Source organism: Trichoderma citrinoviride (genome assembly GCF_003025115.1).
Source record: "Trichoderma citrinoviride strain TUCIM 6016 unplaced genomic scaffold BBK36scaffold_5, whole genome shotgun sequence".
Classification (NCBI taxonomy): domain Eukaryota; kingdom Fungi; phylum Ascomycota; class Sordariomycetes; order Hypocreales; family Hypocreaceae; genus Trichoderma; species Trichoderma citrinoviride.
The window spans coordinates 528154-553409 of record NW_020194713.1 but is presented as its reverse complement, the minus strand read 5'-3'; the positions used below and the strand labels follow the sequence as shown (position 1 = coordinate 553409).

General features: G+C 53.6%; 8 protein-coding genes across 8 annotated transcripts; 5 read left to right on the top strand and 3 right to left on the bottom strand.

The window, feature by feature from the left end:
* Positions 1-2094: 2094 nt before the first annotated feature.
* BBK36DRAFT_1196393 (hypothetical protein) lies at positions 2095-2947 on the bottom strand (the record flags this gene model as incomplete). The annotated part of the gene is made up of 2 exons (XM_024896942.1): positions 2095-2442; positions 2521-2947. Coding segments are annotated over 2 exons (775 nt in total), but the record flags the coding sequence as incomplete, so codon positions are not given.
* Positions 2948-3243: 296 nt separating this feature from the next.
* BBK36DRAFT_1196389 (hypothetical protein) lies at positions 3244-3856 on the top strand (the record flags this gene model as incomplete). Its single annotated transcript, XM_024896941.1, has 3 exons — positions 3244-3504; positions 3563-3730; positions 3794-3856. The coding sequence occupies 3 exons, from the start codon at positions 3244-3246 to the stop codon at positions 3854-3856; spliced, it is 492 nt and encodes a 163-aa protein (XP_024750701.1).
* A 644-nt stretch (positions 3857-4500) lies between these two features.
* Positions 4501-5221, top strand: BBK36DRAFT_1116019 (hypothetical protein; the record flags this gene model as incomplete). Its single annotated transcript, XM_024890187.1, has 5 exons — positions 4501-4666; positions 4757-4847; positions 4905-4929; positions 5000-5062; positions 5126-5221. The coding sequence occupies 5 exons, from the start codon at positions 4501-4503 to the stop codon at positions 5219-5221; spliced, it is 441 nt and encodes a 146-aa protein (XP_024750700.1).
* Positions 5222-5353: 132 nt separating this feature from the next.
* Positions 5354-6217, bottom strand: BBK36DRAFT_1140028 (cleavage and polyadenylation specificity factor, 25 kDa subunit; the record flags this gene model as incomplete). Its single annotated transcript, XM_024893346.1, has 2 exons — positions 5354-5610; positions 5680-6217. 2 exons carry the CDS (start codon positions 6215-6217, stop codon positions 5354-5356), a joined length of 795 nt encoding a protein of 264 aa, XP_024750699.1.
* A 1904-nt stretch (positions 6218-8121) lies between these two features.
* On the top strand, positions 8122-10080 carry BBK36DRAFT_1158216 (hypothetical protein; the record flags this gene model as incomplete). The annotated part of the gene is made up of 1 exon (XM_024894087.1): positions 8122-10080. One exon carries the CDS (start codon positions 8122-8124, stop codon positions 10078-10080), a length of 1959 nt encoding a protein of 652 aa, XP_024750698.1.
* A 652-nt stretch (positions 10081-10732) lies between these two features.
* Positions 10733-11070, top strand: BBK36DRAFT_1116356 (hypothetical protein; the record flags this gene model as incomplete). Its single annotated transcript, XM_024890224.1, has 2 exons — positions 10733-10762; positions 10828-11070. The coding sequence occupies 2 exons, from the start codon at positions 10733-10735 to the stop codon at positions 11068-11070; spliced, it is 273 nt and encodes a 90-aa protein (XP_024750697.1).
* Positions 11071-11289: 219 nt separating this feature from the next.
* BBK36DRAFT_1167780 (YebC-like protein) lies at positions 11290-12302 on the bottom strand (the record flags this gene model as incomplete). Its single annotated transcript, XM_024895087.1, has 3 exons — positions 11290-11903; positions 11962-12024; positions 12104-12302. 3 exons carry the CDS (start codon positions 12300-12302, stop codon positions 11290-11292), a joined length of 876 nt encoding a protein of 291 aa, XP_024750696.1.
* A 434-nt stretch (positions 12303-12736) lies between these two features.
* On the top strand, positions 12737-18987 carry BBK36DRAFT_1158213 (ARM repeat-containing protein; the record flags this gene model as incomplete). Its single annotated transcript, XM_024894086.1, has 2 exons — positions 12737-18421; positions 18508-18987. The coding sequence occupies 2 exons, from the start codon at positions 12737-12739 to the stop codon at positions 18985-18987; spliced, it is 6165 nt and encodes a 2054-aa protein (XP_024750695.1).
* Between the last annotated feature and the right edge of the window lie 6269 nt (positions 18988-25256).

Below are 25256 nucleotides of genomic sequence, written 5' to 3'. Positions count from 1 at the left end.
AGAACGAGGACGAAAGCTCTGAGATGCTGCAAGGGGTGTGGGGAGGCAACAAGTGATGATGCTTCCCCGTCTCGTTTCCACTCTCCTGGGTTGCTCAAGCGTGGATTCGCAGTGGATACGATGCTCTACCAAAACTTCCGCCAGCCAATCAGTCATGACTTATCCTCCTCGCCCAGAGTCGTACGAATGAAGCGACTACTGAAAAGACTTGGAGATGATGGCCGGAACAGTAAGAGCAGAGGTTGTCGTTGGCCTCGGCATGATTGCGTATCGACCCTTGATAATGAGCAAACATTGCCCCAAACAGCCCAAGACTTATCATAGCGGCGGTCTTGTCCAACCGCGGAGCTTTGACGAGATGCCGACGATGGCCTCGAAAGCGTCTTCTGCCTGGACTCCGTCGAGAGGGGCGCGCTAAACAAACAAAGGTCAGGGTTGCGATCTGATCTGCTTACAAGTGCTTGGGTCGGTGAGTATAGGCCAAGGGCCTTGCATGATAAGTGCAAGAGGCGGTTGGGGTGCTTGACACGTCAACCACTCCCTTGAATTGTGAGGGTGTCACTGGTCCATCAAGGTTGTCGAGCCGAGCAACGGCTGTCGCCGGTCAACACGCAGCTTTTTGTCCGGTCTGTTGTGCCCGCAGCTCCATATCCAGCGGGCAATGCTTGGGGAAGAAGCCGACTCGAAGGACATACTCGCACTCGCACCTCGTAACGCCACCATGGCATCTGAGTTGAGCTCTCCAAGACTTCGTTCGTGACGCTTGATCGTGTGCTCGATCGCTTCTCGGTTCCGTGGAACGTTGGGACACCCAGCGTGACTGTTCGTTCCCGGTGATCTAGTGCGAAGGAATCAATAGACGCTCCATTCCTTGTTAGCAAGCACTATTAACCTCATAGGCAAGCGAGCGGCCTGGCTAGGCGCTGCCGTAGTGCAGAAGTCCGCATCTCTTCCATCGACTTTGGACGAAAGTATGCGACATAGCGGGGATGTGGGAGGCAATTGTTAAATGGTAGCCGGCATAGTGAGACTCGGGGAAAATGCTCAAAGCTTGCGAATGCACTCGGTAGGACTCATATGCATGTAATACATGTATGTACGTCCCGTGCGGGCGGCTTTGCGGCCATGTCATGCCGCTCGAGGTTGCCGGCTGCGGACTACGGCTTTGGACGGACAAAGTTGTCGATAGTGTCCTCCATGGTGGATTCATCCTTCGACAAAGGATCCCTAAGCCCCGCAGCAGACTTATGCGCAAACGTATGAGGATGGCAGAGATAGCTTGTAGTTCTCAGATTATTGCAAGACTTGCCTTGCCTCTAAGCCACAGCCGAAGCTACATTGTACCATTTCGTCCATCGGATGAACAGCGATTCATTGTGGCTTGCAAGAACGCCACGTCTGCTCGGATGAGATGGGCATGTCCTGACGACTCTTGCAGTGATGAGAAAGAACGCGCCACGTAGATGTCAGAATAAGACCCAAGCATTAAGACATCGCAATTGTCATCCTTCGTCCTCGTATTGTCATAGTATATGCATGTGACAATGTAAAGGCGTCTCGGCCCCCCGATTGGATCTGATAACCCACCAAGCCCGCGTGAGATTCAGGCCTCCGGGAGATGGATGTGGTACCTATTATTCTCGTCCTATACATGTACTAAAACAGCCACGAGTACATGCCATTCTACAGCCTTCCATGGATATAGGTGGCATATCTACCATGCAGTTAAACTTTGGATTAATTTCACAGGTTAAAGTAGAAACGTTCAATGATTCAGTTCTAAGTTGTATTTCATCTATTCCATGCCCGAGAAAACACCCAAGGAAGTTGGTTGATAGTTCACTTGCGCATCCGGAAGATGGCAGTGTGCCTTGGTGATTGACCAAGAGCTTCTATGTAGATATAAAGGACGATGATGCACACAGCTGAAGCAAGTACTGCCTTGTCCTATAAGCAAATCGGGTATATATTGGGCAGGCGGGCCTCTGCATTCATGAGAAATTACATCCCTCCCGGGGATAGAATGTGTCGAAGTGAATTCAGTGGGAACAAAGGTTGTCACCAAAGTGAAGCACCGAAAAGAAGCAGAAGCAATCATCTCCTGGAAGAGTTTTTGGGACACATGGCCGCCTTGTGCCCGGGTTGCTTGCAAACATAGCAAGTCATGTTGGGAATCGGGCCACCGGCACCCCCAGCACCTGCAGATGATATAGAAGAAATGGTGTTTAGTCGAACTTCCTTCTTCTTCCGCTTCTCACGGAAATCTTTGGCTTTTTTGGCCTCCTCGCTGAGTCTGGGTATCGACCGCGACTGTGAGCGGCTCGAGCTGTCTCCAGAGTCCAGACGTCTACTTTTGCGCTTCGGATTCTCGTCGTCGTCATCGTCGTCATCACTAGATGATGATTCCTCACCTGACTTGTCGTCGTTACTCGGGCTAGGTTGCTGCGGAAGGTCAGCCAAGGGACAAGGTATACTCGGTAATGTGCTGGAGGCGTGTGGACATGCCTGTTTCTCGACTGCCTTGGGCTTGCGCGTTGATGTCCGCCCAGTCTGGGGAGTATCTTCGCCTCCAGACTCGTTGGATGAATCTATATCTCCATAGCCCACATAGACAACGTTCAGCGACGGTTCTGACGGCTTGCTAGCATTCAACTTGTCCAGCTTTGTGTTCAAAACCCAGTGCGCGCCGGTCGCAGAGTGTAGGGCCAGGGCTGCTTGTCGCTTCGCCTCCTGTTCTTCAAGAGCTGCTTTGATCGAGGCCTGGTCAATCAGCGCGCTGATTCGTTCCTCTGCAGCTGCGGTCGCTGAGTGCTTCAGCTTTCGTTTTTTGGATGTCTGGGCGTTTTCGTCGGGTTGTGGCGACGAAGCTGCGGATGCGACAGCTCGCTGCATGAACTTCATCGTCAGGAGCCTTGAAGAAGGCCCCTTGGGCGTTTCTGAGCCCATCTTTCTGGTATCCTCCGCCTCGCGGGGTTTTTTTCCCTTCTTTGGATTTTTAAGAGTGTCTGGATCTGCTTCTTCTGCGAAGCGCAAGGTTTGGTTTATGTAGAGAAAAAAGTTACCTCGAGCTTTGTCGATAGTAGTAAGGTAATGCGCCGGCAGGAAAGCACCATCCCGTCTCGGACAATAATTGTTCCGGCTCATTCAACCCACCTCCAGATCCAACCTCAACTCTCAACTCTAGAGAAGTGCTGCTCGGCTTCGAGTCCAGATCATTGCAACCCCATCGCAATCGTCGCAGCCATGGCCTCGTCCCAATTGCGAGCGGTTCAAGCGCTGACGCGCGGCGTGCGCGCATCGAGCCGAACATTCACCACCTCCGCCCGCCGACTCGAAGCTCCCGCGCCCGTTACCGGCACAAGCGAAACGGCCGCTGTCCTCGAGACCGAGACCAAAGCCATCACCCAGGCCCCCAACCGAGCCGCTATCTGGTCCCGAAGCCAGAAGCCTCGAGCTTTGGCCATGACCGGTCCCCGTTTCGAACAGACCGACTTCAGCCTCCAGGTAAAAAGCCTCGACTGGTGTCTGATATGCGAGGATAGGGTATTGATGTGATTCGCAGCCCCAACCGTACGCTGCCATCGAATTGGTGCACCAGGTGCCTGTTAAATGGACTCACGACAAGATTGTATCGTGCGATGGCGGCGGCGGCCCTGCTGGCCACCCCAGGATCTTTATCAACACCGACAAACCCGAAATTGCCACTTGCAACTATTGCGGAAACCCCTTTGTATGCCAGACTGCCAAAGCATCCTTTTCTGAAGCATTGAGAGAAATGCTAATACCGTTCTAGGCCAACGAGCACCACCGAAAACACCTGGAATCTCTGCCCGAGACTTCCTACCCTTTGAAATAGATATACTGAAGCGGGAATATGGGGTTATTGAGCTGATGGGGCATAGACAGACCTTGGGTCGATTCGCGGAATATCTTGTATTGGTTATGAAGAGCTTTCAATGAAAAATAAGAACCATATTGTACATATATCTGCATTTGAGGGTGCTGTGGAACTTTCGAGTCTGTCATTTGGTATAAAGTCGTGATCTGTGCCAGCTGGAGAGAACAATTTCCTTTACACACGCCATTGTTTCTCGTGCAAAGTCGCTACCTATCATAGAGTACTATCAAATCCAGTATTGCCATATCGTAGCCTCCTTCTAGCAATTCCCCCCCGGTTTGATGTGTACGACGCTGATGTCACACACTGCATCATGAGGCTATCACCGGGCAAGCACATCCCCTTCTGTACATGCAACCACTGACCCCACTAAAAAGCCAGCGACTCTCCAGCCTGCCAAGTCCCCACCTCTGCTCCCATAACATCACCGTGACTACAGAATGCCTCAGCAACAACTCAACGACATCACCACCATATTTCTTATCTTCCTCTTCATACTGTCGTTCTTCCCCGACTTATTCCACTTCCTCTGGACGCTGCCCCTCAGCTACATCTTCTCGAAGTCGTCTTCTTCTTCACCTGCAGACACCACCATCGCCACCATGACCTGGTTCCAGAAGCAAATCACACTGCCGGCCAAGTCCCGCGGCTCGTATCTCATCACGGACCAGATTCTTTCTGCGCTGCCTGAGATTCAGGAGTATAAAGTCGGGTTGTTGAATCTATTTGTCCAGCATACGAGCTGTGCTCTTAGCTTGAATGAGAACTGTGGGTTTTGACACTTCTTCCTTTCGTGCTGTTTTAAGTTCTGCACAGGTTGTCTGTGTGCAAAGTCTGACATGTTTCGGTTTTCGATAGGGGATGAGGACGTCAGAGCGGATATGAGCGATGCACTTGACCGGATTGCACCAGACTATGGTGCCAAGGGAGAGGCACTCTATCGCCATGAGTAAGTGACATCGAACCTTTGATGTATCAAGTTTCACACTAATACCTTGTTCAACAGCGCTGAAGGCCCCGACGACATGCCTGTGAGTAGCAAACCATTTCTGAGGACGCCAGGAGCAGATAGAAATGAAGCAGACCCCTAACCTTGAATAGGCTCATATCAAGTCAGCCCTCATTGGCGCCAGCGTCACAGTCCCAATCAAGGACGGCAAGTTGGTCAGTCGACACAGCTCTGCCCCGATTCCATACAACGTGCGTCCATGCTAACCCAATATTTAGGCTACCGGAACATGGCAGGGCATCTGGTACCTGGAGTTCAGGGCAAGCAAACACCGGCGTAACATCATAGCAACAATCCAGGGGGAAAAGGCGTGAGAAGATTCTATAGCATTGACAAGTCTGTATGGAAATTAGACAGCCCGCAAATTTCGAAGAGTGTGTACATTCATATAACCTATGCGCCAAACACCATCGCCATGTTTTTTCCAACGTGCCAGCCATCCCTTATCAATGCGTCCCGTTTTCCTCAACCATGTCCGTATCGTCCCCAGCCAGAACCTTGGATTTAGGCACGTATCCGTCGGGGGCACCTGAACCAGGGGTCGCGGCGACAACATCGCCGTTCTCATCGACAAACTCAAAGTTGTAGCGGCTGAGGAGGTGTGGGATAGCAGACAGTTGCGGTCCGTATCTGGCGGTGTTGTCGTACAGTTCGAACAGGGGGACGGCGAGAAGCTTCATATTCTTCGGCACACTGAGAACCTCTGTTCGGAAAGGGGGGAAGACGTTAGTGTGTGCGACCACTGGTTGGAGATGGAATAGATAGAACATACTGCTCTTTGGTAACTGGATAAAGTAGAACTTCTTGCACTCCTTGGGCCGCGTGACGTGCGCAGGGATGAAGGGATACATGAAGGTCTCGAAGTTTGGCCGCCAGAACTGCGCAAGGCATTCACCGACCTCCCAGTCGCCCGCCTCCTCACCTTCGCCCAATCGGCCTACCGGCGCAAGCCTCTCGTCCAGCCGAGCCTTGAACCCCTCGACCTCGTCGTCCTCGGGCCGCAGGTAGTCGCCGGGCAGCTTGAAGAACGCGTTTGCGATCTGCAGCATCAGGATATGGGGGTGGTTGTGCTCGTGGCACACGAGGATGCCCTCGCAGGTGCGGCGCATGCCATGCTCGTTGAAATGCTCCTCCAGGCGCTTCAGGCGGGCGATGACGGAAGGGTCCTCCTCGGGCTGGGTCTCCTTGACGCCAAATGTGTAGTTGGATAGCGGATACAGCGTCACCTTCTCGGGCTGTTTGGCGTTGAACGGCAGCGGGATGATGGGCGGAGACCCCGATTGCAGGGCCGAGGCCGGGATGGTTGACATTGCTGAGAGTGACGCCGCAGTAGAGGAGTAAGCAGAAGGTGCGGTGATGCTGCGTTCCCCCAGGTTCCCTGCTCGATGGGATTTGGTGAATGGCGTTGATTGCCAAAGGAGAGCAAGCACGCGCAGCTGGGCCGGGCTCCACAGCTGGCAAGGCTATGGGGCAGAATATCGAAACCTTGTCACGAATGTCCCGATGTAGAAAGGCGGTGTGAGCTGTCGGGCAGGCACCTGGTGTGTTCCCCCAGCCACATGCTCCAGCCACAGCCGGGAGGAGCTCTGGAGCTCTGTTCGATCGATGAGCGGATCGTCGCCGGCCATGAGGCACAAGCCTCAGCTCGTATCCCAAGCCCATGATCTCACATGCTTATCACTCAGCACTTCTTGACTCTGGACGATGATTGGTTTCTCATTGTATCAGGGAGTTGATGAGCCGTGTGCTGCATCTCGATTCTCGTCCATGATAACACAAGCTGAATGGCGTAGGTGGCTCTACGTCGTCTACCGATATAGGAGCCTCGATGGCTTCCAGTGGCGGCGGGACAATGCCAACACCAACTTTCTGTCGTGGTATCGGGTGCGAGTCAAGCACGAGGACTATCTACCTAGCTAGTAGTAGGCAGTAGGTAGTATGTATGTGGTACGGAGTACTAGAAAGAGCTACCACATGACTGGCAATCACTTATATCCTATGGCCGTGAGAGTCCAGAAGATGTGCTGCTATTGGGATACATTGGGTGATGACCTATCTATGTGAGCCAATGCAATCCATCGAAACTTCGAGTACAGAGAGGCATGCAGCGCTCCGTACTCCATGCTTGATACACGTAAAAGCAAGGCATGGGAGTGTTGCAACACCACAGCCACACCAACAGAGACTGCACGACTGTACAGCTTGAATGGCTGTCTCGCGTGCTGCCGAATGGGTGAGCGGATGGTGGACCAGCAGGGGCAGATCTGCAGCATGATGCATGGGCAGCACCCTAACCCCCTCTGTATCCCACGTTTGCCCACGCTTTGCCCACGCTGCTCCAGGCCCTGTTGGGCGGACGGAGGGCTTGGCCCAGGCCTCTCTGTTGGTCTGGAAGCATCCTGGAATATCCGGGGTCCGAAAGGGTGGTCTGCCTGATGCCACATCCAGCGACGAGGGTGATGCGACGTTGGAGATGCCGGACAGCTCCATGGCCCAGTCACCGCGACCAAGGCGGTTTTCTCACATCGTGGACGGCAGCACCATCTGCCGACCACCAGCTCCGAGCAGCAGCAGCAGCACACACACGGCTGGGCCTTTGTCCAACGGCGACTGAGCCGGGCGAGCGTGGTTGGTGATCCAACTGCCAGCTAGCAGGTAATCTATGCCTAGCGTAAGCCCCCTCAGAGGCAACGGATCAAAACGCCCAAGGCTGCCCTTGCACCTCCGGAAGCCAGGCGTCGCAGACAGTGTCTGTTCCATTTCTCGTATTCCGCGAGCAGTAGCAATTGTACATGTATCCTGGCCAGGGCAGGCGTGAGGAACGAGACTTGGAGTGCACGATCGACGAGGTGAATGAATAAACATCGTTGATAATAATAGTGAACAGACGCTCCCTCTTGCCCAGACAAGGTCACGGGCAGGGCCAGAGAGTGGGGGAGAAGCGGCGCTATGTAAGTCCAGCATTGTGCCTAAGTGAAATCCACCCGGCCGCCCAGAGCTCTACAACCTGCTCCGGCCAGGTCAATTCCTCTCTCCAACGACAATAACTGCCCGCGATCCGATTCTTTTTCTGGCCACGGTGCATACAGTTGCAGCCAAAGCTTGTCGGCTCCAAATCAGCGGCCGCCCTCGGATCCCCGCCCTTGCCTAGCGTCATGGGCAGATCAAGGCCATTGACACGCTCCAGTCCGCTTGCAGCCTCTTGTTAGCCGCAATGGAGGCGACGTTGCTCAGCAGCCTCCACACCAAGCTGGATGACTTGGAGGGCAAGATGCGAGCCTACCGCTGCGACCTGCTCTCCGACTTCCAGCGCTACTACCACGACCTGCTCGCCGACGTCCCTCCCAGCGTCGCATCCAGCGTCCAGCGAGCCATTGTCCAGTCCTTTGCCAACTATCCGACCCTCCGCCCCGAGCTGGAGGCCGCTGTCGCTGACTCACAACCGCCTCGCCCGGCTGCGTTCCAGCAGCCCGCCGCCCGTATCGAGCCTCCCGGCACGCCTACCACCAGCTCGCGGGACCGAGAGACGGAGCTGCGTGGCCTGTTCACGCCGAGCTACCTGCCCCTGCTCGACAGCTCGCCTCCGGTTCAGTACGATCCCCGACCGGCAGCTACCTCGCCTGGTGCCTCGACGGCCGCGGCCACAGCTTCGACCACGGCAACGCAGACCACGGCTTCCGTCCCATTGCCGCCTGTAATGGCACCACGAACTGCCGGCAGCGGCAGCGGCAGCGGCACAGCCACCGACCACGGTATCACCGAGGGGGGCCTTGCGACCGCTGGCAACGACACGCCGCCCGCAGACCCTCAGGCTCTCACCGAGGCGCACCACCTCGTCAGGACCGCCACCGAGGAGTCAACCTCATCTATCAACTCGGACAGGAGTGATGCCAAGGCCAGAAGAAGTGCCCTGCGACGCTCGTCCAGTACATCTAAACCGCCCCAGAGCCCGAGGCGAGTCCGCTTCGAGGTTATGGGTGCAGAGGTGTTGCCGACGTCATCTCCGCAGCAGGTCGAATTCCTGACCCCCGTCGCATCATCGCCGGCCCTGGAGGACGACTCAATTGCTTCCGGCATGATACTGGGCGGCGACATGGACGAGTGGGAGCCTCCGGTTCGGAAGAGCTCCTCCACAGAGGCCTTGCGAGCCTTATCAAGGGCGCCAGCGGAGGAAGGTACCGTCTGGACTGTCGTGAACCCCGATACGGACGAGGATCCATCACATTCGAAGAACACTACCGGAACAGCTCAAGAGAAGCCTACTACCTCTGCGGAGCCGAATACATCTACAGCAAATCATCATACAACATCCATTCCACTGAGAGCCGCTCAAGCCAGCAACACGACATCGTCATATTCCTCCGATGACGTCAACAATCACCGTTCAGATCACGACGATGATGACGGCGACTCTTCAAACGATGACGATGATTATCTAGCCATGCCTAAACGCAACTCTCCCGCCGTTGGGAAGCCTGCGTCTGCTTCACTCGCTCAATTGCCGCCAAAGAGAGCGGCCAATGGACACTCAGCTGCAGCGTCTTTGCCGAGCAGGTCGAGCATCAACTCTAGCAACTCCAGCAATCATGTGGACAGAAGAAACCCGCCTCCTTTCCAAGACGAACCCCTTGCCGATGATGGGGATGATGACGATGACATGTTTGAGTTTGAACCTGGCGGTCTTAGTGCTCCGCCAAAGCCCCGCGAAAGACCGCCTCCCCCGCCTGACGACGATGACGACGAGGAGGAGGAACTTTCAGATGATTCTGAGGATGGCGTCTCAGACATGAACAGACCTAGCCATCAACCACTCTATTCAACTTCACCGGCTGTCCCCATTATGAGACCGGCACGACTCGAAAACTCCATGTCCACCGTGTCCAGGTTTCAACCTGGGTCCCTTGGATCATACAAGGGCCGGCCCGTCGTCATGCCTGTAGTGCGCAACCCGGAGGTACACGCCAGGGCGGCCTCTTTAGGCAACTTCAACACTTTTGTGGGAGGCTTGGATGGTCGAAGTGGTATGGACGAAGCAGACCTCAGCAGCTTCCGCGCTAGTTTTGTCCGATCCGGCTTCACTGGAACGCCTCGGAGCTTTACTGAGCGATTCATGATGGAGGAAGCTCAGGCTCAAGCACAGGCGGAGAAGGAAGGGAATGGATCTGCTCAGTGATGTGCTCTTGGTATGCGGAACTTGTTTGGCGTCTATCATGTCTCGGGGCGGAAGGTTGGTTTTCCTATCTCAGCTCACTAATCCCCAGTGTGGGTAAGGGTTACGGACTATCAGGGAATGGAAAGTTGGATGGCGTTGACGTGCTGTGAGGGATCCATATGGCATCTTATTGGTTACTTTTGTATTTCATATGCATGTATGCACACGGGTTGATGACAAGGTCTATATGAGCACGGTTGGAGGAATCGGCGATGTTATCCATACACACACAACTTCTTCTTGCCGTTGTCGGCATGTGTTTTTGTTCGTGGCCGGTTGAAAACGGAATGTATACGCATAGTCATAGTTGGGATAAGTCATGGTAAATACAGATATGGGTAAAGGCTGTATAAGACGACTCATTTGCTGTTTCAATGCTCCAAGGCACAGAGATCTAAGGTACCTTACGGATAGTTCGATCCCCGGAGAAAGTGGGTGGTGTGAGGTGTGGGTTCAGTTTGGCGGGGTTGTAGAAGCTACCGCTTTATCGAGGTTATGATGTAAAGGCGTCCAAGGCGAACTTCTCGTCAATCCAAAGCAGTTCGAACTCGACGTCTTCGTAGTATTGTCCCAGTCAGTCTTTCAACCAGATACCAAATCGCAATCTTCCAAGATGGGCGGCATAAACCTCGAAGTCTTCAAGGTAAGGGCTGCCTGTCTATTGACCTCTTAGCAATGATCGCAGCTTTCCTGACCTCCCGAAAACAGTTCGGCACCTATCTGCTGTTTCCAATCGGAATCATGTACTACTTCGGAACGAACCTGGACAACCGCTTTACCGTCAACGACTTTTGGCCGAAGCCCGAGGAGTGCAACAAGCTGCCGCAGGATCGGGAGGAGATCAAGGCCGAGTACGAGAGAATCGTGGCGCGACAGAAATTGAGACAGGCTCTGTTGGAGGAGAAGCAGAGACAGCAGGCCCAGCAGGCGCAGAAGAACGAGAGCTCCTAGCCGTACTGCTGGATACTATGCGACGTAATGATGGGGCGAAAGGAGAGGTAAAAGAGCTGGTCTGTATGATATGAAGTTTGGGGATGGGCGCTATGGCGAGAACGGGACAAATTGCATGGTTGGCGTTTTTGGGTTGAAGTTAAGGAGAACCGGGAAAGGAAAAATTCTACTCCAATATTTGGGATGTTCCTCGTATAATTCACGATTTGGTTACAATGTCTATATATCTATGTGCCTCTCCAGCTTGTCCCATTCCTCGTCCGTGATGGCTCCCTGACGAATGTTGGCGAAGAGTGCCCTGACTTCAGTGTACTCTCGCAGACCGGAGAGCAAGACGTTTAAGCTTTCCACCAGCTCAGGCGAGTCGACATCGGCCTTGGTGTCTTCATTCGCGGCCCACATGATCTCGGACTCGACCACCTCGAGCTCAAAGCGCTTGGAAATGGCCTCGGTGATGGCCATGAGCTTGGATGGCTCCGTCCAGATCACGTAGTTGCCATCAGCGTCCTCTTCGACGTCTTCGGTGCCTTCGTGCTCGACTGCCTCTTCCAGCACATCTGATAAGGAAGGGCCGTCGTCCCTGGGTTTGAACACGGCTCGCCCGCGTCTTGAGAAGTAGAATGCCGTCGATCCCACCAGTCCGCCGGCCTTTTTGACTACGAACTTGAGGTCGTGTAAGCTGCGCGTCTTGTTGTCCGTTTCAATGTCGGCAACCAGAGCAATGTTTGGGGGCATAAGGATCTCCAACGTCATGGGCTCGAGCTGTGCGCCGGTTGTAGAGCGACCCTGGCCTCGTGCAATGGCGCCCTCGATCAACGCCTTTGGCACGCTTGCTGTTTGTGAGTTAGGTCGGCGATTCTCAAATCACGTTTTACAGTGATCGTTTTATACCTTTTGTCGCTGCCGCAACTGCGTTTGCGAGCTGTGGATTGAATCTGATGTCTTCCCCATACACTTTGATTCGTCAATCGTTAGAGAGCCATTTCGTCTTAAGAGAGGCTTGAGAGGACAATTTCGTGTATGACGGACTCACTCTTGGAGTACATGGTGATGAGCTTCGTGAATGAGACTCGTTCAGACATTTTCTTCTTGTCGGTGACGGCTTTGATATGCTTCGTCTTGGACCATTTATTATGCCCGGCGGACTGAGACGCTGTTGCTCCGAATGACCGTGAGCATGATGGGCATACAAGAGTGTTGCGAGGAGCGGCCGAGAGACAAGATCTTGTCATGAGCGAGAATGACCTTGCGGTGGCCATTTTGGTAGATTTCAGGTCAAATGACCACACAGAGAGATGGCTGATTATAAGTATGTCTTGCAGTGACTCCAAGACTCATTTCATCCTTCTCCAGACGCCTCAGGTCACTCCGTAGGTAGGTATCGCATGTTCCTGGATTTGCGCCGGGGAAACAATCTTCCCTGGAGCTCTGGCAAAAGCGCTGCCATTTCTAGGGCCACCGCCGCCTGCTGATTGGCCATTGCACCACCGCTAGTGTCGATGCCCATCATCACCAGCTGGGGCGCATGTAACTGTTAGCTGGCCATCCCCCTATCAAAGACACCACAGCAACGGCGAGACGAGACGAGACGAAGCGAAGCGTGACGATACCGAAGGACACACTCGACCAGACGGGGCCCCTCTGACGACGCCGGATCTCCCCCGCCATGTCGCCTCAAGAGCCCGAGGCTGCAGCCGCTGCGAGCGGTCCGACCAGCACCGCCGTCGACTCGGCCACGGCCAACCCAGAGCTGGATCTCGCCAAGCTTCAGGCCCTGCCCGCCGAGCAGCAGGAGCTCTTCCTGCTCACATTCGTGTCGAGCCTGCGGAAGCACGTTCTGGGGCTCTCGGCAGACGACTGCACCGCCCAGCAGTTCTACCTCAAGCGCGAGATATTCCAGATCATCAACCTCTCCGCCCCGCAGCCGTCACGGGTCATCCGAAACAATCTGGGAGCTTGCCTGGCACACATCTTCGGCAAGGGCGACAGGAAGCTGCTGTTTGAGACAATCAACGACCTCGTCGCGATCGCGGCTGGCGGAAAGTCCAAGTCGGATGGCGAGACGCGCGCAAAGCATGCGGCTGTGAGCTGCCTGGGCGACGTCTTCGCCTCTGCGGGCGACAGCGCCATTGGGCTGCATCAGCTGGCTTGCACAACGCTGCTGAAGCTGCTCAAGTCGGCGTCCAACAATGCGGGAATTAGAGCGGCGGTTTTTACTGCCCTGGAGAAGATTGTCATCATGGTCGAGGGGTCCATGGATGAGTATATCTCGAGGGACGTGTGGAAGCAGGCCAGGAGCCATGCCTCTGCTGACAAGGGAAGCCTCGTCGTCGTGTCTGCGTGCCGGTGTCTCAAAGCTTTGGTGCAGCACACCACATACTTTAACAACTCTACCGATTTCGACAAGCTGGAGACGGCCATGCTCAAGGCGGCCGATTCGTCATCCGCAAAGGTGCGCAACGCCGTGGCCAGCTGCTTCGCCGAGGCTCTGGTGCAGGGATATTCAGAGTCCAGCGCTGCGGAGGCTGCTGCAAAGAACAAAAAGTCCAAGACGAAGCTGAAGCGGGTTTCTACACATCCGGGTATTGCAGGAGATGAAGACGAGATCCCGTCCCGCTCGTCGAGCCCGGCTCCTGGTGCAAAGCGGAGTCAAGACCTGGCTTTGTCACTTCACGATATACTGAAGATCTTGGCTGGCCATTATGTCAAGGCTGCAACGACGAACAGATCTCGTACGGCGATTGGAGTGTGTTACGGTAAACTTTTCCGCCGGCTCGGGGAGAGGACTGTGCAGACCAACTATCTCAGCATCGTGGAAAGTCTGTCTGTCGATGTCCTCGGCCATCCAACCATTAACAACAACCGCTATCGCCTGTTGATATCCCGGAAAATCATAGATGCCATCGTTCAGGACGTGATCGGACGCAAGATTCTGGGAGAATCTGGCCAGACGTCGGCGGCGGAATCCTTGATTAGCGGCGTGCTGAAGAACTATCCCCAGGCCTTACCCGAACGACCGGAGCCTCAGAAGCATACTCTGATCGTTGCTCTCAATGCTGTCGCGTCGCTGATCAAGTCGCTGGGATCGGCCGCAAACAGCTTCGCCGAGTCGTGTCGAGATGGGCTTTTGCAGGTCCTCCAGCACCCGAGCTATTCGGTCCAGGTGTTTGCGTCGCATTGCATGAAGACATTTGTCCTTGCATGCCCGCAACAGCTGCTTCCCTGCCTCTCGGTCTGCATGAACAGCCTCAGCCGAGAATTGTCGCTGCTGGGATCGGGCCGTAACTCTCCCAGACGCTGTATCGGCTTCGCGCATGGGTTGGCGGCCACTCTGAGTGCCAGCCCTTCCCGTCCTTTGCACGGCTCTCTCGACGTCAACAGCCGAGTCCTGACGATGGCAACCAACTTGCTCAAATCGAGCAGCCAGTCCGAACTCAGGGTCTCGAGCACGCAGATCCAGGTGGCTTGGATTCTTATCGGTGGCCTCATGTCCCTGGGTCCGAACTTTGTCAAGATTCACCTGTCGCAACTGCTTTTACTCTGGAAAAACGCTCTGCCAAAGCCCTTGGCCAAGGATAACACTTCGGCCAGAAGTCTTCTTGAAGCATCCTTTCTCACCCACGTGAGAGAATGCGCTCTGGGCTCAATTCTGTCTTTTCTCCAATTCAACAACCGGCTCCTCACGGTTGATGTCTCCAAGCGTATTGCGGCCATGCTCCAGAGCACGACGGCCTTTTTGAAAACGCTGCCGTCCAAGAAGATAACAGAGGACATCTCGCAGAGACTGACTCCCGCTCTCCAGCTGCAGGACCTTGACAGAATGGTACAGCGCAGAGTCTTGCAGTGCTATATCAAATTAGTCAATCTGAGCCCTGCAGGGGGCAGCGAAGCTCTATTGCAGTCGAATCTTCTGACTCTTGCGATCTCGCTCTTTGCAGACCCCGATAACTACACGCCCAACTCATTGAGCGCGTCAATAGCCAATGCTGCCGGCACCTTTGAGTCGATCTGGGATGTTGGCGATAACACGGGCTTTGGAATAACGGGTCTCGTATCTGGGTTCAATGTCAAGCCGCTGCCCGGTCAGAACGAAAACGCCATACAAGAAGATGAGGTTCGAAAGAGCGATTCAGAGGCTTTCATTCACAGTCTACTGCAATCGCCTGTCTGCGGCAGTCTTGAGCACGATGCCTCGATGCTGTACATTGGCGGTATAGATGACGGCACGACAGATCCTGACCCTCCAGCTACCGAGGTTATCAACAACGCCATACAGCTCTTTGCCTTTGCATTTCCGTTGACCCCGGCCAAGGTACAGGAAAGTATTCTGGAGCAGATCAGGACTTTTGCCTCTGCAGGTTCTCTCCAGCGAGATCCGGGTCGCAAGGCAGCCATCAACGCCAACCTTGCAACAGCCGTCTTGTGCACAATGAGAGTTGCCGTGAAAGAAACCAGTTCACCTTCCGGAGACGTCTCCAACATCGCCGTTGAGCGGTTGTTGCAGGACATTGTCCGAGACTTTGTTCTCGACCCCGACCAGTATGTCCGCAGCCTCGGCTATGCGGCCGTGGCAAGACTATGCAATGTGTACGGCAACGCTTTTACAAACCAGGAAATCAAGTACCTTGTCGACACCATTGTTGGAAATCGGGAGCCCAGCGCCAGAGCGGGCTGCGCAATGGCTTTGGGCGCAATCCAGACCAAAGTGGGCGGAATGGCGGCTGGCTATCATCTAAAGACTATACTGGGCATATTGATGTCTCTCTGCAACGACCCTCATCCGGTGGTTCATTATTGGGCCCTTGAAGCGTTGTCACTGGCTTCAGATGCTGCCGGGCTGAGCTTTGCCACCTACGTGCCGAGCACTCTGGGAATGCTCGCTCAGCTCTACGTTTCCGAGACGCATCACGCCGAGATATCTTCGGCCATCACGATGAACTTTGAGATGGAGCTCTCGACCACAGCCGCCATCGCACGATGCGTCGACTCACTGATCAACGTGCTCGGCCCTGACCTTCAAGATGCCAACAAGTCGCGAGAGCTCATCTTCACACTGGTTGGGCAGTTTCAGGAGGAGCAGGATATTTTTGTCGAAAGGGCCGCGCTAGGGTGCTTGGAGCACCTCTCTCTGTACGCGCCTGGACAGTTGCACTTTGGAGACTACGTCCGCCTGCTGCAAAAGTATCTTTCATCTGAACACGCAACCCTACGAGACGCAGCCGTTGACGGATTGTATAACATTATGAAACGAGATCCTCGGGACGTTCTACGAGAAGCAGACAAGGGCTTCGAGGACCGGTTGTGGCTGGTGCTCGATGCTGATCCGTCCCACGACGGGATTCGCAACATCATTCGAAACTGGCTGCATCAAACAGCATTAACCGAGACCTCCTCGTGGCTTCAACGCTTCCAGGCTGTTTTGAAGATGACGAGAGCTAAGCCAGAAGAAGTGAAGGATGCAAACAAGTCTACGACAGGCGGGCTGCCTGACTTACGAGACGAAGAAGCTGCAGGGTTCGCTGCCGCCTCGGCGGGAGCAAAGGAAGACAAGGCCGATGCCGCGTCAGAAGCAGAGCCTCTGCGTTGGCAGGTCACGACTTTTGCCATGAGCTGCATCTACGACATGTTTGCCATCATCGCCAAGGACGTGGCAGCAAACGGCGAGTCCAAGGCCCAGCTTGCCTTGCAGAATAAGATTGCGGATGTTGTTCGCATGGCCTTTTCGGCATCGACATCGGGCGTTTTGGAGCTGCGTATCTGGGGCCTCAAAATCATTGGCGCGGTGCTCAAGATGTTTGGCAAGACACCCGATCCGGACTTTGAGGAAGCAATGCTGCTGGAGCAGTACCAGGCCCAGATTAGCTCTGCGCTGACGCCGGCGTTTGCGGCCGATTCATCCCCTGAATTGGCCTCGGAGGCCGTCAATGTCTGCGCAAGCTTCATCTCAATTGGCATCGTTACCGATGTCGATCGGATGGGACGTATCCTAAAGACGCTCGTCAATGCCCTGGAGAACTTTTCAAGCGACAACGAAAACGCGGGCATTGGTGATCTCAAGGGTCTCAGCTCCAATGCCCAGGTCATGGTCAAGATCTCCGTCTTTTCGGCATGGGCGGAGCTGCAAGTCGCCAGTTCCGAGCAGAAGTATCTCCTGGACGTTCTGAAGCCGCATATCGGCAAGCTGACTCCTCTCTGGTTGGAGGCGCTCCGAGAATTTGCGCGACTTCGGTTCGAGCCGGACATCTCAATGACCCTGGGACCGCCGTCGATGTCGGGCAGCCTGGACACGATTTACGCAGCCCTCAATCGCGAGACGCTGCTTCGCTTCTACCAAGACGCATGGCTCAAGCTGGTTGACGCGATCGCGAGCCTGATTGAGCAAGACAGCGAGTTTGTCTTTGATGCCCTGGACGGCAAGGAGCTAAGCGAGACATCTACCAATGGCCAGACAAAGGTGCCGGGCATCAACTACCGAGACGAGCCGGTGGCCTTCTTCTTCGTGCTCTTCGGCCTAGCGTTTGAGGCTCTGGCCACCCGACCTGGGCAAGACAACTCGCTGGCCACGCAGGAGCAGATGCTGGCCATCTTGCAAGCCCTCAAGAAGATTCTGCACCCTAGTGTGACCGGTCACGCAATCTACCGGCCAGACGTATTCTCCGAGACAATGGACCTCCTGGATCGCCTTGTGCTGACGGAAGGTCTGGATGTCCAGAGCGTGATTGTCGAGGTCGCCAGGGACCTTTGCGTCACGCATCCTTCTGCTCGAAGGCAGTCGGATGACGACGGCGATCTTTCCGAGGACATTGACCAATTGTTCGAGCTGACGCGAATCATTGTCCTGGTCCTGTCTGGCATCTTGCCGGGCCTGTCCGAGGGCAATGCGCCAGCACGACACCAGATGAACGGGGAGGCCATCATGCTGATCAGCACCGCCCTCAACGCCATTGTCGACGCCGCCGAGGTGTTCCCCTCCATCATCAAGACGGACCTACATGCGTGCATCATCCACATCTTCGCTACGATCCTCGCCACGCCCGGCTGCCAGGAACTCATTGTGCCACAGTCGCTCGCCATACTGAAGCGATTCGTCGCCAGCATGTCCAAGTCGAGGAGGGACTCGGCTGAGGGCCCATCGGCCACCGACATTCAGCTGCAAGGGTGCCTTCGGCGCTTCCTGTCCATCTACCTCAACGCGCAGAAGCGGGAGACGCCGACGTCCCTGACGTCTGTCAAGAACAGCCTGCTTGCGACCACAATCCTTCTTACAAGTGGCACTAATCAGCTGCCTGCCACCGAACCCCTTGTCGCACGCTATCTAGATGAGGTCGTAGACTGCCTCACGGATCGAATGGTATGTTTCAATCCCAACCCCCTCTCCCACTGCATCTTGACTGCCCACAAACTAACGCCCCCCTTTTCTTCTGTGTTGTTTCAAAGACGGCCAAGATAGCAGCCAATTGCATCCGATCGCTGCTGCTGCAAGGGGCGCCTTCTGCAGCAGATGTCAGCATCGCCCGCTATCTCTTCCCACGGCTCTTGGCCTTTGTGACGAATGTGGAGCCCGAGGATCCTGAACGGGCTCGATCACTCGTCTGTCAGACTCTGTGTTTGTACGTAAGGTCGGTCAAGCCTGAACGAGTGACGGCCGCCATGTCGTTGATCATTCCGGCCCTCATGGCCAGAGCGACGGCAGAGGGTGAAGAGGTTTACGCAGAGACAAGCACACGCCTCCTGGAGCTGGCCGCGGTGGATCAGGGGGTGTTCAGAGCCATTGTAGGGGGCCTGAGCAGTGGTCAGCGAGCGTTCCTCGAGGAAGTGATCCGATCGGGTCGGCCGGCAGCCGGCGCTGCAGACAAGTCGCTGTCCAACGAGACTTCGCAGCCAACCATTACGCTGAAGATGAATTTTGGCGGCTAGATGCCACTGGCCGGGAGAAAGGGGGTGAAGGGGGGCGGCAATATAACCCAGTCCGTTGATTGAAATAAAGGACATTGGACGAGGAAGTTGGTGTTGAAGATTATATGAGAAGTTGCCGCTTCATGCAAGCGTTCGCTGGCAATGGGCAGGGTACATGTACGTGAGCCGGGCGGGGAACCGGCTGGAGTTTCTGTATGATTTATTTGCGTGGGATGGATACACATGTCATGTCATGTAGACGCATGGTGATGGTGGTCCTGATGAAGATACTATTGTCTCTTTTTCCCTTCCCTTTTGCGGCATCCATTCCTCGACGCCCAAGTGTCACCCCCTAGGGGGTTGCGAAACGAAGCCGATAGGCTCTGGTGAAGGGGCCATTCATTGATTGCTTATACGAGTGATATTGCTTCCTCCTCCCCCTGGTTTGATTTTTTCGTCGCTGTCGTTTCATATTGGGCGTTTGCCGGTGTCGAGTCGGCATTGGCATCGGCAACTCCTAGTGGGCAGCTCTGCAGGAAGTTGAAAGTGACAGCAGCGGCTTAGAGGATGCAGGATACGAAAATGCGGATAATGTAAGAAAAAGCTGCTGCATATTTGACGGTCCACAGGGGTGGGAGCTTCGTCTTTCAGCCAACGGGAGGACAAGACGGAAGAGGCGGATGATTCTATATCATACGTCGGATTTGGCCCCCCTCTTGCACGGAGAAAGAAGGCCCAATCTCACAGGGGGGCATTGTAAGTAAGGCATGCAGTTTTTTTCGCTTGGGTCGGATGCAATGGACGAGGTTCTCTGCATGCCTTTTTTTTCCCCCGCCCTTGACGGTTTTCTGTTGAGCCGAGGGGGAGTTGTGTGAGTTTGAGTATTTACCTTGTGGGTTGAAGAGGGCCAGTGATATCGAGGAGACGTCGGGCTTTGCGGCGTGCATATACTTATATAGTACAGAGATGCAACTTACACGCAATGCGTTTTGTTGTTTACGTACCTTAGTAGTTAGTGTATCTGATAGAGTTAGTAGTAGGTAGTGATAGGCTCTATACGATGATGATGGAGGGATATATGCACTAGGTACACATGCAGCTGCAGAGCCGCGTAGCCCTCTTTTTTCTCTTTGATTCCTTTCTTTGCCATTGTCCCCATTTCACCCCTGTTGAGGAGAGGATTGTGTGAGTTTCGGTGGAAGTTGACGAGGCTGCGACAATGGGCTTGATGCAAAACAGGAGCACCGTACGAGGAACGTTATAGAGAGGTCTGCCCTCCCTGCGGTATCGTATATTACATTACACAAAATGGCACAAAGGAACTAAAGAAACTACAAAAAGTGTGTATGTAGAACACGTTGCATGTACTCGATGACGATGCAGGCTGCGGGTTGTTGAACATCTGTTTGTTCAACGGGCCGAGGCTTTCCTTCGACGTGGCCACAGCTGAGTTGAGCCCTGCCTGCCTTGCTGCAGACATTCGCTGTCAAAAAACGGCAAGCAATCTCGCGGGCTTTTCTCATTCGCCGCCTGTTTTTACTTGTTTTTTTTCTCATTTCCGAGCCTGGGTGTGTAACTAAAGGTTAAAGAGGGTAGAGTAAGGTAGTAGACAAGGTTGTGATATGGCTTCCTATTGGTGAGCCTTGGACACACATACATACATACATACATTTCATGCGTGTGGCCGTTTTTGGATTTCAACATCTTCTCTGCAGTTATTAGTGGGCTTCACGGGGGCTTTGAGCTGTGCTTGAGTGGTTGTTTTCGATTTGCTAACAATTTGATGATGATGATTGTGTGTCTGTTGTTGACTGGTTGGTTTATGGTCCCGAAGGAGGTCCACAGCTGGTCCAATGTCGGAAAGCTTTCCGGCGTGATGAGTTCTTCCGGGTGCAAGCTGCTTCAAGGACGACGAGGTACTTGTTTGTGAGGTTCCTTCCTTTCGTCTGAAGAGGTGTCCCTCTATCATCATCTCCAGGAGGGAGCTTTGAGAAGATTAGGGGAGTTTTGCCTCTTCTGCCGTTGTGGGTTCTGGGAGGCGAGCTTAGTCTACAGCTTTGACTGATACCGCTTTTAACCTTGATTCATCTTGGCTGAGCCCGATATCCGGTGGGCTTGAATCCATCCCCAGCCGTTGATCTCTGTTTGGTATGGGGTATGGAGAGTGGCTTTGAGTTTGATGGAGAAACTGAGCTGAGGTACAGCCTCCCTCTCTACTAACTATCTCTGGCTTTCTTCAAAGTTTCCCGCGGAGAAATAGCCCGTCCAGCAGGTGGCAAACTTGGCATCTCCAGACTTATGGTGTAGTTCACTTACCGAGTGAGAAATGGACTTTCGCCGAAGCTGGCCCAAGCTCGCGGTTGTGGCTTGTTGAGAAAAGCCCCAAGTCCTGGGATCCTGTCCTGTGATCCCTTTGGGGACGGGAGCTATGGGGAGGGAGGGCTGTTCAGTTCTCTTTAGCTTGAGCTTGGGGATTTCGCCCCCTATCGGCACGTTATAGTTGCTTGTGGGAGGGTGTAGTTGACCCAGAGCTCGGGGAAATACCGTCGCGCGGGCATGGAATGGGTTGAAAGCCATGGCGTTTTGTTATACCTGTTGTTGATTAGACGATGGGGAGGGGAGGGACTAGATGGATGGCCAAAGTTTGTTCCTATGGTGGTGGTGGTGTGGTGGCTTGGAGTGGTGTTGTAAGGTGGCGGGATAGGGAAAAAAGGAGGGGAGGACTAAGCACCAAAGGGGAGATTTTCAGAGTAGGGAGATTTGTAATTTGGGAGGGAAATCTGGGATTGTTGAGCTTGAGGCGCTGATGGCGGTTGCTTTGAGGCGGCTTGATGCCCGTGTACTCTGTGGAAATGGGAATCTGGAGGAGGCATGTTGGTGGTGGATCTTGCATGACTATCGACACTCCATGGGCTTAGTATGATACCCCTTGCGTAAACTAGTAGTATTCGGGATATGTGGTTATTGTCAGTTTCATTGGTCGTGTAGAAGAAAAGTGATGATACAGAGACTCTTTTAACTCTGTTTCGATGCAGTAATAAGTCGGAGTCCCATCCGTTACGGAGCACGGCAGCAAAAAGCGCCGCGTTTCAAGTAACGTGCTTACAAGCTTCTCACTCGTTTCAAAAGCGCATTATGCAGAATAAGCAGTTGAAACTTTTCATGCACCCCTCCCCCCCTTTTGAGGCAAAAATAAGCGTCGCCAATCTCAAGATCATAGCATGACAAAAAGCGTGAGGAATGTCACAACAGCCGTTTGTCACAGACAAGGGGGGAAAGTTTGGGAATAACAAGCAATGCTTTGCCGTGAGGAAGTTCAAAGAGAGATGCCAGGATAGTAGTACCTTGAAACGGGGAAAAGGGGGGACCCAGGGCTGAGGGAGCGAATCGGAGACCAGCCACTACGGAAGAGCCGGTCGCGCCCGGCTCACGCCACCAATCGTAAGATTTTCCAAGAGGGATCGACGGATTTGCTGAGGATGGAGGAGAGAAAGGGATCCGGGTATCGCGAGGAAAAGTTTGTTTTTGTTCGTTGGTTGTGCGAGTGCCGAAGGAGGGCTGGTCTCCCCTGGAGGAGAAGCAGAAGAAGAAGGAGAAAAGAAAAAGGGAAGATCTGACAGGGGGGAAGAAAGATTACATGTCTGTACGTCGAATGCCGTATCAACAATTGTATGTTGCAGAGACGGAGAGTGATGGAAGTGAGAGCCGGAGAGGAGGGTGACGACGACGACGACGATGTCTTTACCTCGTTTCCTAGTTCCTCCTTACATTGTCTCTGTTACTTCTACTGCTGCTTCTGCTGCTATTGTGCGTATGGTAGCTTGTCAAGCTCGTTACGTTTGGATTGGGAAGTCCCCCAGCCCAATGGGGGTTTGCCACCTCCATCAGCCGTGTCTACAAGCCCATCCTCCAAGCTGTGCCGCTTCTCGTCTAGCGACAGCCGGACCCCAAGAGGCGGCAGAGGCGGCGCCGGAAGGGCGACCTTTGCTGGATGTGATTTGCTGGCTAAATGCCATGGCGGATGTTGTTGTTGGTGGAGGACAACTTTCCTAGCACCGAATAGTTTCCTCCCTGCTGGGTATTCGACAAAGCCCAACCAACGGGGGAACTACTGTCTATGTACTACTACTACCATCGCGGAGTACTAATATCATCGGGCTGCCATGGTACTGGTAGGGCTGTTGGTTGCTAGAACCGGCATCTGATGGCTTTATTCTCCTTGGGCCGGACCCGAGAACAGGGCACCGGGCAAGGGGCGCAGAAAAGCTAGACGACTCAATGACGGGATGATGGGAGTTTGCTAGTTTCTTACGGCGGAGAATAGAGGATCAAGGGCGATCATGGAAAGAAGGGATCGATTTGTATTGTGTGATAAGATGGCGGGGATTCAAGAAGCAGAGAGGGCTTTTGTGCTTAATACTTGGTACCCAAGGGTATCCATAGGTAACTTGCGGCAGAAGAAGGCGTTCCATTCGTTCGTTTCTTTGTTGGTCCAAGACAAGGCAAGACAAAGCTGAGGAGGCGAGACGCCCTGATGGAGCTGAAAAGAGGCCAGGCAAATGATGATTGCGCAACAAGCCCCGTCTCCCAAAACTCCCAAGACAACTTTCTCGCTCGCCTAAGAAGCACGTTATCTCGTGAATCTTCCTCCCGTCCTCGTAACCCAACACACCCCCCCTGAGCATCATCACGAAGAAGATGTCATCCGAAGGCATAAAGAAAAGAAAGAAAAAGGGGGGGAACCACCCCCAAAAAGGAGCTTGTACATACAAAGACAGCATAGATGGCAGTGAAAATTCTCGTTACAACAAGAAAGCAAATTTGGTGGTCTCACATCAGAACTTGTCTTTTTGCCTCCCCCCCAAATCTTGACCAACGACAAGTTGCATACGAATATGTACTAGATCGAGATCCCGCGATGCCGCTAGTGTCAAGTCTCAGCCCAGTTCAGCCCAGCCCTAGTGCAGATGGGGAAAAGTGCTGGCAAACAAACGCTTTTCCTTATTCATCACAGACTTTGCTTGTCTTAGCGTTGGAGAGAGCTTTCTCCAGGATCTTGTGAGGTTTGACTGACTACCTTACTATTACTAACAGGCCGCTCTGTGCTCCGCAGCCCCAGAGAATTGGGGAGGCGAAAAGTGAAGGTTAAGCTGATATGGAGATGCGATGGAGATGCTGTAGTAGTAGTTGGTAAGTAGTACCAGCTTGGATGCCCTACGGACGTCGAGATGGCACGCACGTGTTGGCTCTACAGTACCATATCCATACATCCACCTCAACGGAACCTCTGCTCGCCGCAAACTCCATAACGCAACAGGCAAGACATGCGCATCTCCAGTAGTCCACGATGATGGTTGATGCTATTTGCCCAACACTTCCCCCCCATCAACATCAAACCCTCATGCAAGAATCCCAGCACAACTCGGCTTTCTCTCTCCGATTCCCCCGTGTCCCACTTCCCGGCCAGCCGGCGACTTGGGTTCATACATAGTACTACTCGTACCATATCTTTTCCCGGGGGTGGTTTCAATAAGAATAAAACTCTTCTGCATGTGCGTGTACTCGTATGTGTTTTCAATCGAAAAGCATCGTCAAAAAGGATCCATTGTTGTGGGCCGATGAGTTGGCAGATTCGGGGTAATCTGAGAATATGGACAAATCAGAATCAACTTTTTCTCATGTCCTACCGATGCAGATGCAGATGCAGATTTTGCAGATTTTTTTCTTTTTTTCTCTCTCGTCTCCTCTATCAAATTTCACATGTACGAATCCTTCTTTGCGATTCCATCCTCGCAGCAGTAATATACCGTTTGGTTACAATTCGCTTCGCAGCCCCTTCCATCGCTTTTGTTTCGTAACTGGACACCCCCCCTGTTGAAAGGGCAGCATGAGCTTATCATCTCTCTTCCCCCCCCCCAGCAAGGCATCTGGATGGATCATGACAACACCGCAAAAAAATCCACCTTGCTGCCTACCTTGCCTGCTTCGTACATACATACATCACTGGGTAGCACTCGTACCTTGTCCCGATGCTACGTCCGTTCATCTCCCTTTCATGCCTTACCTGCCTTACCCGTAACAACATCTCGATGCACCTTTGCGCATTGACGTATTTTACAACATTTGCAACGCAATACATAACTTACGAGGTAATCGTACGTGTAATACAAAACACATCAAAACCCATGTAACACCCACCATATCTCTCGTTTGGGCAGCCAGCCCCAAAGTGAGAACACAGAAAAAAAAAAAAGAGGCAACAGAAAAAGAAGGCAGAATCTTTCGCCTCA